Source organism: Littorina saxatilis, unplaced genomic scaffold (assembly GCF_037325665.1).
Source record: "Littorina saxatilis isolate snail1 unplaced genomic scaffold, US_GU_Lsax_2.0 scaffold_701, whole genome shotgun sequence".
NCBI lineage: Eukaryota > Metazoa > Mollusca > Gastropoda > Littorinimorpha > Littorinidae > Littorina > Littorina saxatilis.
In genome coordinates, this window is record NW_027128444.1 from 52,904 (window position 1) to 67,589 (window position 14,686).

General features: G+C 40.4%; 1 protein-coding gene across 1 annotated transcript; it reads right to left on the minus strand.

Moving 5' to 3' along the window:
• Positions 1 to 1,884: 1,884 nt before the first annotated feature.
• On the minus strand, positions 1,885 to 14,277 carry LOC138956792 (uncharacterized). The gene is made up of 2 exons (XM_070328060.1): positions 14,210 to 14,277; positions 1,885 to 6,805 (listed from the first exon to the last, which is right to left on the minus strand). Exon 2 carries the CDS (start codon positions 6,632 to 6,634, stop codon positions 6,140 to 6,142), a length of 495 nt encoding a protein of 164 aa, XP_070184161.1. The 5' UTR covers positions 6,635 to 6,805; positions 14,210 to 14,277; the 3' UTR covers positions 1,885 to 6,139.
• Between the last annotated feature and the right edge of the window lie 409 nt (positions 14,278 to 14,686).

The window sequence follows — 14,686 nt, forward strand, 5'->3', positions numbered from 1 at the left end:
TGACGTTTTTCAAAACTCAAGTTAAGTACCCTTAGCTTTTTTTACCTCAACATATTTAACCTTGGGTAGGAAGGTTGTCATGTTTGGGGAAATCTCTGCACAAATTTGAGTTAATAAAGTCATCATGACTATTATTTTTATGGCGAATAATGTCTGATTTTTTTGTGCGAATGCCACGTCAGTGACGCTGGAATTGCCCTTATATGCTTTTGATTTGATTACGTGAAATGTTGCTTTTGTAATTTGGTTTTTTTTTCATTGTAAAAACCAAACCACTGGTTAAACCATTAAACCATCCATCCATCCTTCCATCCATCCATCCCTCTGTCTCTTACTCTTTCTATGTCTCTGTCTGTCTTCCTCTGTTTGTCTCTATGTCTCTGTCTCTCTTTGTCTCTCTCTACATCTCCCTCTGTCTCTGTTTTTCTCTCTCTCTCACTGCCTGATTGTCTGTCCGTCTGTATGTCTGTCTGTCTGTCTGTCTGTGTCAGTCTATCTATCTATCCATCTATCTATCTATCTATCTATCTATCTATCTTTTTATTTTTTTTAATTTATCTATCTTACTCTTAACAGGATGTGGCTCTTCGGTGTACACCATCTAAATAATATCAACATAAATTGCAAACTGAGACTTTGCGAAATCAAAAACAACACACACGAAGTAATACCATAGGAGCTCTGAAATAAATTTAGCTTTGAAATGATGAGCAATTTCACGGAGCTTTCCTTTTTCAAGGTCCCCTGTGTAGAATATCCGGGTAAGATCTATGATTTGCAGAATTGTCTTAGATGCATTAAATGGCTATATCTAACACACACACACACACACACACACACACACGCACGCACGCACGCACGCACGCACGCACGCACGCACGCACACACACACACACACACACACACACACACACACACACACAACAACTTGAAAAACACGAACAGGCTGTAAAATTATTATGAGCTCTGAAATAAATTTTGTTTTGAAATTATGAGCAATTTTACGGAGTTTTCCTTTTTCAAGAAGCCCTGTGTAGAATATCCAGGTAAGATCTATGATTTGGAGAATTTTCTTTGAAGCATTTAAATGTCTCCATCTAACACTGAACGCAGATGTCTTCTCATGGCTTCTCAATATTCTCGAGTGTGTCGAACGTTTGATTGACAAGTGTTTGAAAAAAGTGAGAATAGCAATGGTGTTCCGTGCAGATAATGTGTGATTACCTCATGGATTTTCACGGTTAGATGTTGTCATAATTATAGACAGTGGTTCACACGAATTAATAGTGTTCAGGTATATATCAAAGCGAGGCATAGGAGACCCACGTCTTTCCGGGAATTCCCCAAACTCAAACTCGCACGCACACGCACACGCACTGACACTCATACGCACACACACACACACACACACACACACACACACACACACACACACACACACACACACACACACACACACACACACACACACACACATTCGCATACACACACAGTTTCAGACAGTTCGACAGACGATTTGAGTTTATAGTTGTGCCACATTGTGATATCAACTTGGTAATTTGCGATCGATTTAACTTGTTGACGGTTTAGTTTTGAAGCCCTTTGTTTTTCAGTCAATCAGACGAAGCACGTCCATGTCACAAAAACCGCGATAAACTAAGTTATAAACAAGGTATCAATATCAATACTGTAAGAAACAAGAGAGAAATATAGTGGTAGGAAGTCTGGAAATTATTCCATTATAATTCTGGTTTGTCATCCTTTTTGTATGAATTTGATTGTAAAACGAAATATCATTGTTTGTTTTTTATGTAAGTGCTCGATCACCATATGTAGACAGCATTTGAGGAGAGAGAGAAGAGTAAGAGAGAAAGAATTGAAAGGAAAAACAACAAATTAAATTGACGTATTTTTTCTCGTTGTTTATTTTTAAACAATAACACACACATTAAACATTTAAAACGATCATGCAGTTTTATGAATTTAACAAAACCTTGTATATTTCTCTCGGCACAGTAACCACCACACTTCTCTCACAATAATATCAACCAAAGTATCCAGCAAAACATGTAACACCCAGATCAAATTCATTCAACAACAAAAAAATCAAAATTATAAACACAGTCATTTTTACATTTCAGGGCTGCTCGGAATACCTCTCATAAAAAGCGCACACGCAACCTTAACCTGTAAATTTCTGTAATAAATAAAATAATTCGTCACATTAAAGCATACACACACACACACACACTTAAACGTCATCCAGATGAAAACAATGATGTGTACAAGTTAGAGTTATCGTGGTTTTAATCATCATGCGATGATAAATGAATAAATAAGCTTAAAAACAAAACTAAACAGGCACACACACACAGGGAAAGCAAACAATATGTGAATTTAAATTAATTCGCACACTAACCGCCAAATAAAACTTGGCTCACGTACCATCAATATGATGAACTGTAACACGGTTTAGCTAAAGCCCAAATCATGTGTGACATGAGTTTAACATTAAGACCAAAAACAAATGTTTACCTTAACGAGATCCGTCAAAAAGAACAATCTAAGTTTTTTGTTGTCGTGGCAACTGCTTGATTATATCCAACTGAAAGAGATCAACTAAATTTAAAATAAATCTACCCACATTAAACTGAGTTGGATTAAAACTACCTGGATTATATTAAATCAAATTGATCAAATTCAATTACATTGAAGTGAAATGAAGAAACTCAAATTGAAGTGAACAAAATCAAGCAAAGTTGAACCATATCGAATCGAAATGAATTGAATTGAAAGGAACTAAACTGAATCGATTTGAATAAAAGATAAGTGAATTATATTGAATTGAACTAAATTCCATCGAATTGAATAGAACTGACTTGAACTGAACTGAATTAAAAAGAGAGTTCTGGCCGGTGGAAAAGAGTAAACGATAAACATAAATGTTTTTTTGTCATACAAAATACTTTTGTATTATATAAATGCAGCAGGGTGACTAGAGTCGATGGTAAACCATCACAATTGCCATTGTTTTCATAATAATCTTCAACACATAACCGCAACAATACAAATAGAAATACACTTTCATTCAAATCTTATTTCCAGTTCTGCTTGCAACTGTCTGTCCGGTTGTCTATTCGTCTTGTCTGTCAGTTGGTCATTCTGTATCTATATCAGTCTGTCGGTTATCACTCTGTTCTTTATTACTATTTCCTCTCTCCCTCCATAACTACGCCATTCTGTGTTTGTCATGCTGGCAGAGGTAAACTATTACTCAAGTTGGTGTTGCATTTCTAAAACAAACACACACACACAGAGAAAAAACGCAATTTCTGAGAACCTGCACTGGGTTTCTCTTCGGTTTTTGTATCATTGTCACTGATCTGACCGTGAATTTACATAGTCCCTCCTATGAAAAGATTTAGCTTACCCCCTCAGATCTGCCCAGGCTTTCAAACAGGATAAGACCATCCTCCGCCTTGGACACACACCAACAATCAAACTCATGACAGCTTCCTGTGAACAGGTGGAACTTTTGATGAACTAAGTTCGCGGATGAACCGTCTTGTGTCTGTTGAAATATTAATTTCACACACAAATTTCCACTTTGCATATCAAGAACTCGAGTTGTTGGTTCTTGGTATGTGTCAAAGTGGAGGGATCTTTTTATCCCATGTAACACCCAGAGATCTAAGATGGTGAGCCGACCTTGAAAGACTGAGTCTTTATGGCGGAGTCACACCAAGACAACGCACGGCCAGCGCACTGAAAATGAATCAAAACATGAAAATTAATGATCAGTGCGTCGTTGTGTGACCGCGGTTTTGTAGAAGCACATTAATTTTGTGTGCATGCTCAAAAAATCCCAACGCACACAGCGAATGACAACGAATGCGTAGCGTTGGTCTAGCGCGCTCGACGAACGAGTAACGCATATCAAGTTGACGCAGACACCCAGCGAACGACAACGCACTGGCCAAAATCGCAATTTTTCGCGATATTTTCAGTGCGCTGGCCGTGCGTCGTCTTGGTGGGACTCCGCCATTTAGCGAGAGAGCTTTGGTAGCTAGTTGTCTTCCTGAACTGACATTTCAACGAATCATACGGAATATCTCAATCGACGTTATAAACAATGTACGTTTACAAAGTTGGAACTTTGGACAAGGAAAGCAATGAATGGATAGTTAACACATAATGGGTGACAATGGTAAACAGGAAAACAATCCGAACAACTATTGTATGTAATGCTAATGAGAATCCCACACTGGATACAAATCACACGATGTAAATCAGTTTGCCATGTGAAAACGTAGATCGACCATGACAGTGGCATGTCAAGAGAAAAAAACCACCGAACACAAGAACAAGAGCAAGGAGAAAAGTAACAAGAAAAGTAACAAGTAACACAATTGAAAAAGAGACTGCAGATGAGAAGACCTCGAACATGTACAAATACAATAGTATGAAAAAAAAGAAACAACAAGAAGATAAACAGGAAGACAAAAGATAAGACGACGCTAACTTCTAACAAAAATAGTACAGGTTTGGAAATCAATTATTCACAAAAGTAACGGATACCTTACTTTTTCCAAGTAATATGCAAACCTCTCATGATTGGTCAGGACCAGGAACTCAGTGACACCATCTGCCTTCAACTACAATGTTACTCCTGTTTCACGCAATGAGGATGAAATCGTGTATGTCAAAACAATGAATAATTTAGGAATGTCTCAAGGAAGCTGTTTTAACAGCCGCCTTTTGGTCACAAGTGAACTATTGCACATTTAAAAAGTAGGACAGGTCATTCAACCTTTTGAATAGTGTTATAATCTTTCCAGACACAAATATGGTTACAGACCCACTGACAGATAAACCAACAGACAGATAAACCAACAGACAGATAAACCAAGAGACAAACAGAGAGACAGACAGACAAACAGATATACAGACGGACAGACAGACAGACAGACAGACAGACAGACAGGCGGACGGACGGACAGACGGGTAGAAGGTAGACAAACAGCAGGACAGACTCTCCCTCCCTCTCACTCTGCCAAAAGTGATTTTTGATTCGATGGATGTTAACAAATAAATCAGGCTTTCAATTTTGCACCACACTTTAACAGAATAAGACTAGTAAGTCATCTGTGCAGCAACACACACGTTTCTCTTCAGCTTCTCCTGAGACAAAAACGTTAGAACCAGGGTTGACGTGTGCACTAGAAAGTGCACTCCTGGGTGGGAACTAAGCGGTGAGGCAGACTGGTTGAAATTGAGATCAGTTTGAGATAGCTACTAGTCCGAGCCAGTGCTTGGGTACCGCCTATTTGGGCTCTTTCTCGTGCACGGCATCCCAGATTGCTGGTTTCCTTAAACGCAGCCTATAAGCATCAGATCTTGCGAAATGATGCTTGTTCAGCACAGCTGTCCTGTTACTGAAATTATATGATTGTCTTCTTAACACTCTGTTTGAGAAGTTTGATATTTGGTCCAGCTAAAAGAGTACAATTACTGGACGTTACGAAAACTGACCCGATCTTCGAGCAGAAGATTCTTCTTCATGCCCTATTTGCATACAACAACAACATCATCAACAACAACAACAACAACAACAACAACAACAACAACAACAACAACAACAACAACAACAACAACAACAACAACAACAACGACGGGAAAAAACACCGAAAACAACGATTGCCATTTATAACAAGAATTAATTACTTCTTTGATGTTTCTACATTACACGAGAAACGTTTTGCTGCCTGATGTATAAGTGAGCATAGACGGTGACAAAAGCCTGTAACCAATCCGTTAGCACCAAAACTGCGTGAAGAAGAATGTCCTGTCCTCGGGCAAAATGACAGTCATGACGAGAGTTGTTATGGTAAAAACCAAACAAGTAAACCTGATTGCCCTGGCAGTGAAATGCATGTTCTTTTTTGTCACAAACGAGCAAACCTGGATGTCTTATTGTCACAGCCAAGCACACGTGATTTTCCGATTTTCCGGCGAATGGCAGTGAGGAGGCATGTTCTTTTTCGTCACAAACGAGTAATTCTTATTGACTCAATGTCTGGCGAACGGCAGTGGAGGCTAGTAGGACGCGGTCTTTTTCTTCGTCAAAACCAACACCAAGTTACTGAACAGGCGTGCGCACAATGATTCTGTTTCCCTCAGTACCCCTGGTGTGCCTGGAAGAGTGGTCACAGGAGCAAGCCACGACCAAGGGCTCCAACACGGGACGGTAGATGAACTCGTTGTTGGCGCAGTTCACCCTCCGCAGAACCTTCACGTGGTAGTACACAGGGCTGCAGCCTACAGTGTTGTGCGCAGAGTGGGGCCCCCCCGTCGGTGCTTCCCCTCGTTCCCCTCCTGACAAGCCCTTTTGAAAGGCGCACGACGTGCACGAGCAGGCTTTCTGGAAGAGCGTGGAGGGGAGCCTGTTCTCGTCGTAGCTGATGACATCGTGGGAAGGGCATAGGGTGACCTTGCCGTGCACACTCTTCCTGTATCTCGCCAGCTCATCGTCGCTCCCTTCGCCGAAAGGGCAGACTCCTGGCTGCAGGTCCTGGGTCTTGATGTTGACGTACTCCTCTGAGACGTTGCGGAGAGTCAGCACCACGTTCTGCATGTCTTTCAGGTTGAAGATGCTCTCGTGCCAGTCCCCGTGGAGTCGCCACAGTTCCTCCAGCTTCTCCCTCTGCGGGTCGTTGCAGGTCAGGCTCTTGGCTGAGGCCGGAGCGGCTGAGCTTGTGGACAGCGTTCCCCACAAGACAGCCAGACACACTCCGGAGGCAACGATCTGGGAATAAACCAAAACACGGAGCGATGAGATTAAAATTGCAAACGATAGACTAAAGAGAAATAAGATCAAACACAGCCAAGAAAGAGAGAAGTCTTAATCCTGGAAGGATTAAATAATGTGGAATAAACCACACAAAAAGGAGAGATTATATCAAAATCGCAAACGCTGGACTGAAGGAGAAGTCAGGAAAAAGGACTTTGTTCGGCCAAGCACAGTCAAGAAAGAGAGAACGCGAAAAGAACAGGAGATTGAACAAAGAGCGAAAGAGAGAAACAAAGATAGACAGAAAGAAAAAAATTAAAAAAAGGAAGGGAGAAAAAACAAAAGATACAAAAGAAGGAACTAAGTGAGGGGAAACAAGTAAAACAGAACGTAAAAAAAAAAATTAAAAAAGGAATTCAGGAAGGAATGAAGGAAGAAGAAATAAAAGAGAAACAAGAAACTAAGAAAGAAATCAAGAAAATAAGCCTATAAAGACACACACAAAAAAATAGGTCTGTTTACGGTAACCCGACCGACCCTATTTTTTTCGCGCGACCCTAGACTTTTTTTTGGCATTTGGGGAAAAAAAAAATAATAAAAAAAATCTTTTGGTTTTTTTGGCAAAATAACGTAAAAATAATTATGGTTTTTTGGGAGAAAAAAAAATAATAATAATCCCGACCTACCGACCCTATTTTTTTGGCCTATGTTACCGTAAACAGACCTATTTTTTGGGGGCCTAAAGACAAAAAAGGAAGGCAACAAGAAAGACGAACACAAAAGCAAACTATCTTTACAGCCAGACCAATGCAAGATAAGAACACCATCGAACAGGGGAGCAATCAGAAGTCACACAGATAACACAAAAGCCCAACCCCCCTTCTCCAAACCTCTCCCTTCAACCACCTCCTACACACAAAAAACACGACACAAAAAGAAGAAGAAATAAAACGAAATAAAAAAAAATACAAACAGGCAAAAACTAAACAAAAAGATAGGGAAAACGGGAAAAACAACAAGCAAAGAGCCACGACAAACCCAACATACGCATCTATCAGCCTTTTAAACAAAAATATAATTAACAAAAACATCCCCCACCCTCGAAAACACACACATATACGAAATAACAACCACACCAAACAAACAAACACAAAATCAAATGAACAAACAACAAAACACACACACACACACACACACACACACACACACACACACACACACACACACACGGGATAAGAACAAAACAAAAAAATACTCACAGAAAACATGTTCTCAACCACGTAAAAGAGAAACCACGAAACGAAACGTAAAGGTGTATGCACCTTGGATGCTGTTTATCCTTTAGATAATACAATTCCTTTGCAGGTGCTTTAACACTGTTGACTAGAGATGGTTATCTTCGCAAACCTGAATTAGTTTTCCTCTTTTCTCCCACAGCAGTACCTTAATTGTTTCTCTTTGCTAAGTCTTCCCAAAACAAATAAACACAAGTCCTCCGTAGCAGGTTTTTGTTCTCAAAAGTAAGTTGTCCAAAACACTGCAACACAAATTCTTTCCAAAATGTAAAGTAAGTTCAGTAGCTACACCAAAGCCAGCACAACTTAATATGATCTAACTTGTCTCGACAGAATAAAGTCCATTACGATGTTAACGCTTTTTATATGTCCTATGTGTTGAGGAAGAAAGACCATTATTTATACATGTCAGAAAGAGCCTTCGCCTATTTGCTAACCCGGTAGTCGGAGTTTTCCAGGAGCTTTTTTTAAAACCGTTGCAAGACCGGCAAAGGGAACGACTCCCAGCGGAGGGAATCGCTGGGAGTGAGTGGACACGACTTATCATTTTTAGAAAATTGGATTTTGCTTGAACTGTTACGGCACGTGTTATTAATTTTTATTTTATATTAATATCTTTTTTGTAACCCTTGGTTTGTGTGTGTGTGTGTGTGTGTGTGTGTGTGTGTGTGTGTGTGTGTGTGTGTGTGTGTGTGTGTGTGTGTGTGTGTGTGTGTGTGTGTGTGTGTGTGTGTGTGTGTGTGTGTGTGTGTGTGTGTGTGTGTGTGTGTGTGTGTGTGTGTGTGTGTGTGTGTGTGTGTGTGTGTGTGTGTGTGTGTGTGTGTGCTTTCTCGGTGTCATGACTGAACGTGACAGCGACTCAGGTAATACCTGCAGTTCGTAATCATTGCGTATACGTCTGTCAATAATGTTGTGTCCTTTTGTGAAGTACTGTGTCTCGTGAGTATTAGTATGTCAGTGCCCTATCAATGCACTGGACATGATTTTTTTTTGTTTTTTTTTGTGAGCACCGTTTCGGATTTTCTTGTACACCTTTGAAGTTGTCATTTTTAGTTTAATGTCGGAGACAAAACAAAATACAAACATAACCCTAAGTTAAACAAAGACACAATTAAATGCTTATGCGCATACACAAAATTGTATCAGACAACAAGAAATAAACGATGAAAAAATATAAATAAACACACACACAAAACTGAGGTTATTGCAGAGAGTAATAGAAGTGTTTTGGTGGGTTTGAAAAAGGACAGTTGTCACAGTTAAACTTATCTTTCTTTGGCTTTTTTTTTTCTTTTTTTTTTGTATACACTCTTTTTTGTTCATTCTTTTCTTCGTTGCTTCGTCCATCCATCCATCCAACCATCCATCCATCCATCCAGCATATCATTCATCCATCCCGCCTCCGCCATTCATTCATCCATCCATCTATCCATCCATTCATCCATCCATTCCTCCCTTCTTCTCTATTTTATTAATATCGGCAGTTATTTGTTCGTTGTTTCGAAACAACAAAAGCAGCAGTCAAAGTGTGTTAGTGTCATCAGAAGCAATTCAAAGAATCGCAAAACGAAAATAATGAAGAATCGGGAAAACCCGTTATTGCTCAGCGTTTGCGGCTATGCCAAGGTCTCTGCCGACATTTGTGGAACGCGCATGACCGCCTATGATTGCAGTCAGCATACACACAAGTACATCATTTTTATTTTCTGTGTGTGCACTTGTGTACCGTGAAGGTAACAACAACAACAACAACAACAACAACAACAACAACAACAACAACAACTACTATTATTATGGTGAGCTTATATAGCGCGAACCACAATTAACTGTGCTCTCCGCGCTTTACATATTAATTTCTGCCGTGTGAAATGGAATTTTTTTACAGACAGACAGACAAACAAACATTTTTTACACACAATATATAACGCATTCACATCGACCAGCAAACCTCAAGCCTGTTAGGCGAGCATTCACCTTTCGCGGCCTTTATTCCAAGTCACACGGGTATTTGATGGATATTTTTATCTATGCCTATACAATTTTGCCAGGAAAGACCCTTTTGTCAATCGTGGGATCTTTAACGTGCACACCCCAATAAAGTGTACACGAAGGGACCTCGGTTTTTCGTCTCATCCGAAAGACTAGCACTTGAACCCACCATCTAGGTTAGGAAAGGGGGGAGAAAATAGCGGCCTGACCCAGGGTCGAACACGCAACCTCTCGATTCCGAGCGCAAGTGCGTTACCACTCGGCCACCCAGCAGTTAACTACTACTACTACTACTACTACTACTACTACTACTACTACTACTACTACTACTACTACAACAACAACAACAACAACAACTACTACTACTACTACTACTACTACTACTACTACAGCAACAGCGACGAGGACGACGAGGACGACGCGACGACGAAATAGAATCGAGATAAACAGATAGATAACAAAAGAGAAAAAAGTAAGCAAGAAAGAATGAGAAGAAGAAGTAGAGCGTAACCATTCCGCCCGGACCGAAAAGATGAAAAACAAAGTGAATAAGGGATACACATAAATCAATCAATAAGTAAAACTGAGTGTGTGCTTGAATTTGTTGTTGTTTTTGTTTTATTATTTGTCTGAGGCATATATATATATATATGTATATATATATATAAAACTAATTTGCCTGCCTCTCTCTCTCTCTCTCTCTCTCTCTCTCTCTCTCTCTAGCTCTCTCTCTCTCTCTCTCTCTCTCCATCTCTCTCTCTCTCTCTCCATCTCCCTCTCTCTCTCTCTCTCTCTCTCTCTCTCTCTCTCTCTCTCTCTCTCTCTCTCTCTCTCTCTCTCTCTCTCTCTCTCTCTCTCTCTCTCTCTCTCTTAACTTAGCCTTCTCGGGAGCGTTTCTCTGGAACTCTTTCCCCCAACAGATAAGAAATGCAACTTCAGTGAAAATGTTTAAGAGACAGTCACGTTCACACATCATTCGTGAATGAAATGTCTTGTTCGATTGTTATTTTGTTAAACATTTTGTACTAGTGTTAACGGATGTGTAGCTGATCGGAGCAACTTTATTCCCAAATGAAAGGTATAACTATGTCAATGTAATTTTGTAATTTTTGAGTTCTCCTTATGTAATTCCTTAAATGCACATTGTGTACTGCATTCCATACAATGTATTTCTGTATTTTATATGATTGAATTTATATTTTTTATGTGCGTCTGTCTTTATGTGTTGTATAAAGGACAGGTTTGAAGAATAGGCTTTGCCTAAAACCTTTATTCTTTTGCAATAAAGTTCTGAGTCTGAGTCTGAGTCTCTCTCTCTCTCTCTCTCTCTCTCTCTCTCTCTCTCTCTTTTTTTTCTCTCTCTTTCTGTCTCTCTCTGTCTGTCTGCCTCTCAGTCTCTGACTCTCTCTCTCTCTCTCTCTCTCCCTCTCTCTCTCCCCTCTCTCTCTCTCTCTCTCTCTCTCTCCCTCTCTCTCTCCGCTCTCTCTCTCTCTCTGTATCTCTGTATCTCTCTCTCTCTCTCTCTCTCTCTCTTTCCCCCTCGCTCTCTCTCTCTCGCTCTTTCTCTCTCTCTCTCTCTCTCTCTCTCTCTCTCTCTCTCTCTCTCTCTCTCTCCCCTCGCTCTCTCTCTCTCTCTCTCTGTATCTCTCTCCTCCGTTCTTTCTTTCTGTTGATCTTTCATTCTCTTTCTTTCTTATTTCTTCACAGGTAAGCAGTATAGAGTTTGAGAGTTATCATCTAAAATAGTTTGATGCTAAGAACTACAGAATACTGAAGCCCACCAATAATGATAAAGGTAAAACAGAAAACAATGGTCCGAGTGCTCGTTTAGATTCTGAGAGAAACGAACTTTAAAACAATTGAACTTACGAATGTGGCGTAATTCCAGCAATTCGTTGTTTAATACATTATTATTTTGTTCATTGACACTTGGCGTGAATCTCACCATTAGTTGTTACAGACTTGTTGGTAAATTTCTAATCAGTTGATTGCATCATAGGTCGGGGGGGCCGGAGATTTCAACTTTTTGAATAAAGTAAATAGAAATAGGAAGAAGGATAAGAGTTACATGCGTTTTGCAACGTTGGGAAAGAAAAATGTGAAATCTAAACAGGTACGATTCGCGAATTACTCTAAACGTCCTTAATCTCATTTATATATCGACAACACGCAAGTCACGAATTTGTTTGTCTTAATTACTAGTCACGAAATCGCAGGCTTAGAATACAAGCTTAAGTTATAAAAAGCGGTGGAAGGAATGCGCAAACAAAAGCACACGTGCGAGAACAAGAATAGGCTAAGATACACATATGCATGGTTATGATATACCGGATTAATATCACAATAATGAAAATAATCTTGGATATTGTGGGGTTAAATGTTTCAAGATATTTTCAGAAACTGGAGTTTACACGTTTATTGACTATATCCATTTCTGACACGTGCAACACATTTCAAATAGGGTTAAAAAAAAAAAAATTAAAATCCGGGATTAAGTACACTAAATTATTGGTGGATGATATATCTAAATACTGGTATTTTGCATGCGTGTTTTTCACTTCATGCAACTCAAACATGTGCAAGATATTCACAGTGGGTTAAAATGAACAGACGATTGGATTTTGGAACTATAATTGTTTCAAGATATTCTCAACAACCTGCTTTAACATGTGTGTAATTCACAACATCCACCTCTTACATGTGCGAGAAATTCAAATAGGATTACAAATTGACGTTATTGAAAAAACCCGGCACGAACCACAAGTGGCCACCTAAAATAAGATCGAACGACAAAAGATCGAACGATCAACGTGTGTGTGTGTGTGTGTGTGTGTGTGTGTGTGTGTGTGTGTGTGTGTGTGTGTGTGTGTGTGTGTGTGTGTGTGTGTGTGTGTGTGTGTGTGTGTGTGTATGGGTATGGGTGTGTGGAAGGGGGGATGGGGGGGGGGGGCTGAGAGAGGGATGGGGCAGGGAGAGAATGGTATGCGAGTGTGTGACAGTGTATTGCGTTTATCACGATGTGGGTGCGTTTGTACACCGTACGTAATCGTGATCCGTGTGTGTATCCATGTCCACACAGTTTATGTTCCTGGTACGCACTCATGCGAATCTCTTCTCAATTGTCGAAATCTTTTTCTCCAGCTTTGTGCTTATGGCTGCGTCGGGTGATATTCTGGTGTCAGCATTAATACATGCGTGACTCGTTGGGGTGCCGTGCGCCGGCGTGTGTCCGCATGCGCATGCGTGCTTCGAAGAATATTTAGAAGAGGGTATAGTTTTTCTGTTCTAACAACAAAAGCTAAAACCACACAAATACAAATACAACCATATACACAAGCACACACACACACACACACACTGACACACACACACTGACACACACACACACACACACACACACACACACACACACACACACACACAATCAATCAATCAATCAATCAATCAATAAATTATGAGGCTTATATCGCGCGTATTCCGTGGGTACAGTTCTAAGCGCAGGGATTTTTTTTTTAATTTTATGCAATTTATATCGCGCACATATTCAAGGCGCACACACACACACACACACACACACACACAAACACACACACACACACACACACACACACACAACAACAACAAAGCACGACACAATCTGTCAGTCTGACATCTATCCCTGCACACAATCAGGCCACTGACACGCATTCCAGGAAATCCACAAAACGAAACTCCCCTTACAAAACTCCAGGAAACTATAAGCATCAGGAACTATAACAAGAACCCCATTTGATCACACACACACACACACACACACAATAACAAACACGGGCCGGAATCATTATCCTACCAAGACGCGAGCCCTAACTGACCAGTCGCTATGCAGTACGTTTTTCCGATCAAGGCCGGGGAATTTTACATCTTCAGCGTGTAACAAATCGCGAGCGCGCGCCACATAATCTTCGGCGAGGTTACTTGGGCGGACGCCCGCATTAGAGCTTGAACCTGCGTTTTGACGTCAGACTGTTCTCCGCTATCTGAACACACAGTTGCAAACGTGTCAACACAGCTCTCTTGCGAGTACAGTGGTTAAGAAGAGGTCGGAAGAGGAAGCACGATAGTATTTGTCGGACAAGAAAGAAAAACACACACGTACCTTTATAAACCAAGGTCTCTCATAGGCCACTTATGCAGACTGACGAAGTTAAATTAAGGCGTGGCTGTTAGTGTATGGTCGCCGAGCGACAAGCGACCACGTAACGCATGTGTTGAATCGTGGACGCGGTACGCCGCTATACGTTCCTAGCATTTGTTACACCGATTTTCCGCGAATATAGTAGAACCCCCCTTGGCCTTTGAAGACATCCAAACAATATACGTTAATTGGATCTGTGATCCAAACATGGCTTTTGGTCAATCGAGATGGAAGTTTATTCCACAAGCCCGTAGGGCGAGTGGAATAAACTGCCATCGAGATTGACCAAAAGGCATTTTTGGATCACAGATCCAATTAACATATATATATCTCGACATTCACTGGTCTTAGGGTTTTTGTTTTCAAAGAAGAAAGAAACTTGCTTGAACACGGACCACTTCTCCGAGCAAAATCAACAAACCTAATCACTCGCATTCC

Coding starts and splice junctions, on each gene's coding strand:
- LOC138956792 (XM_070328060.1), bottom strand. CDS start 6,634: ATGCAGAACGTGGTGCTGACTCTCCGCAACGTCTCAGAGGAGTACGTC.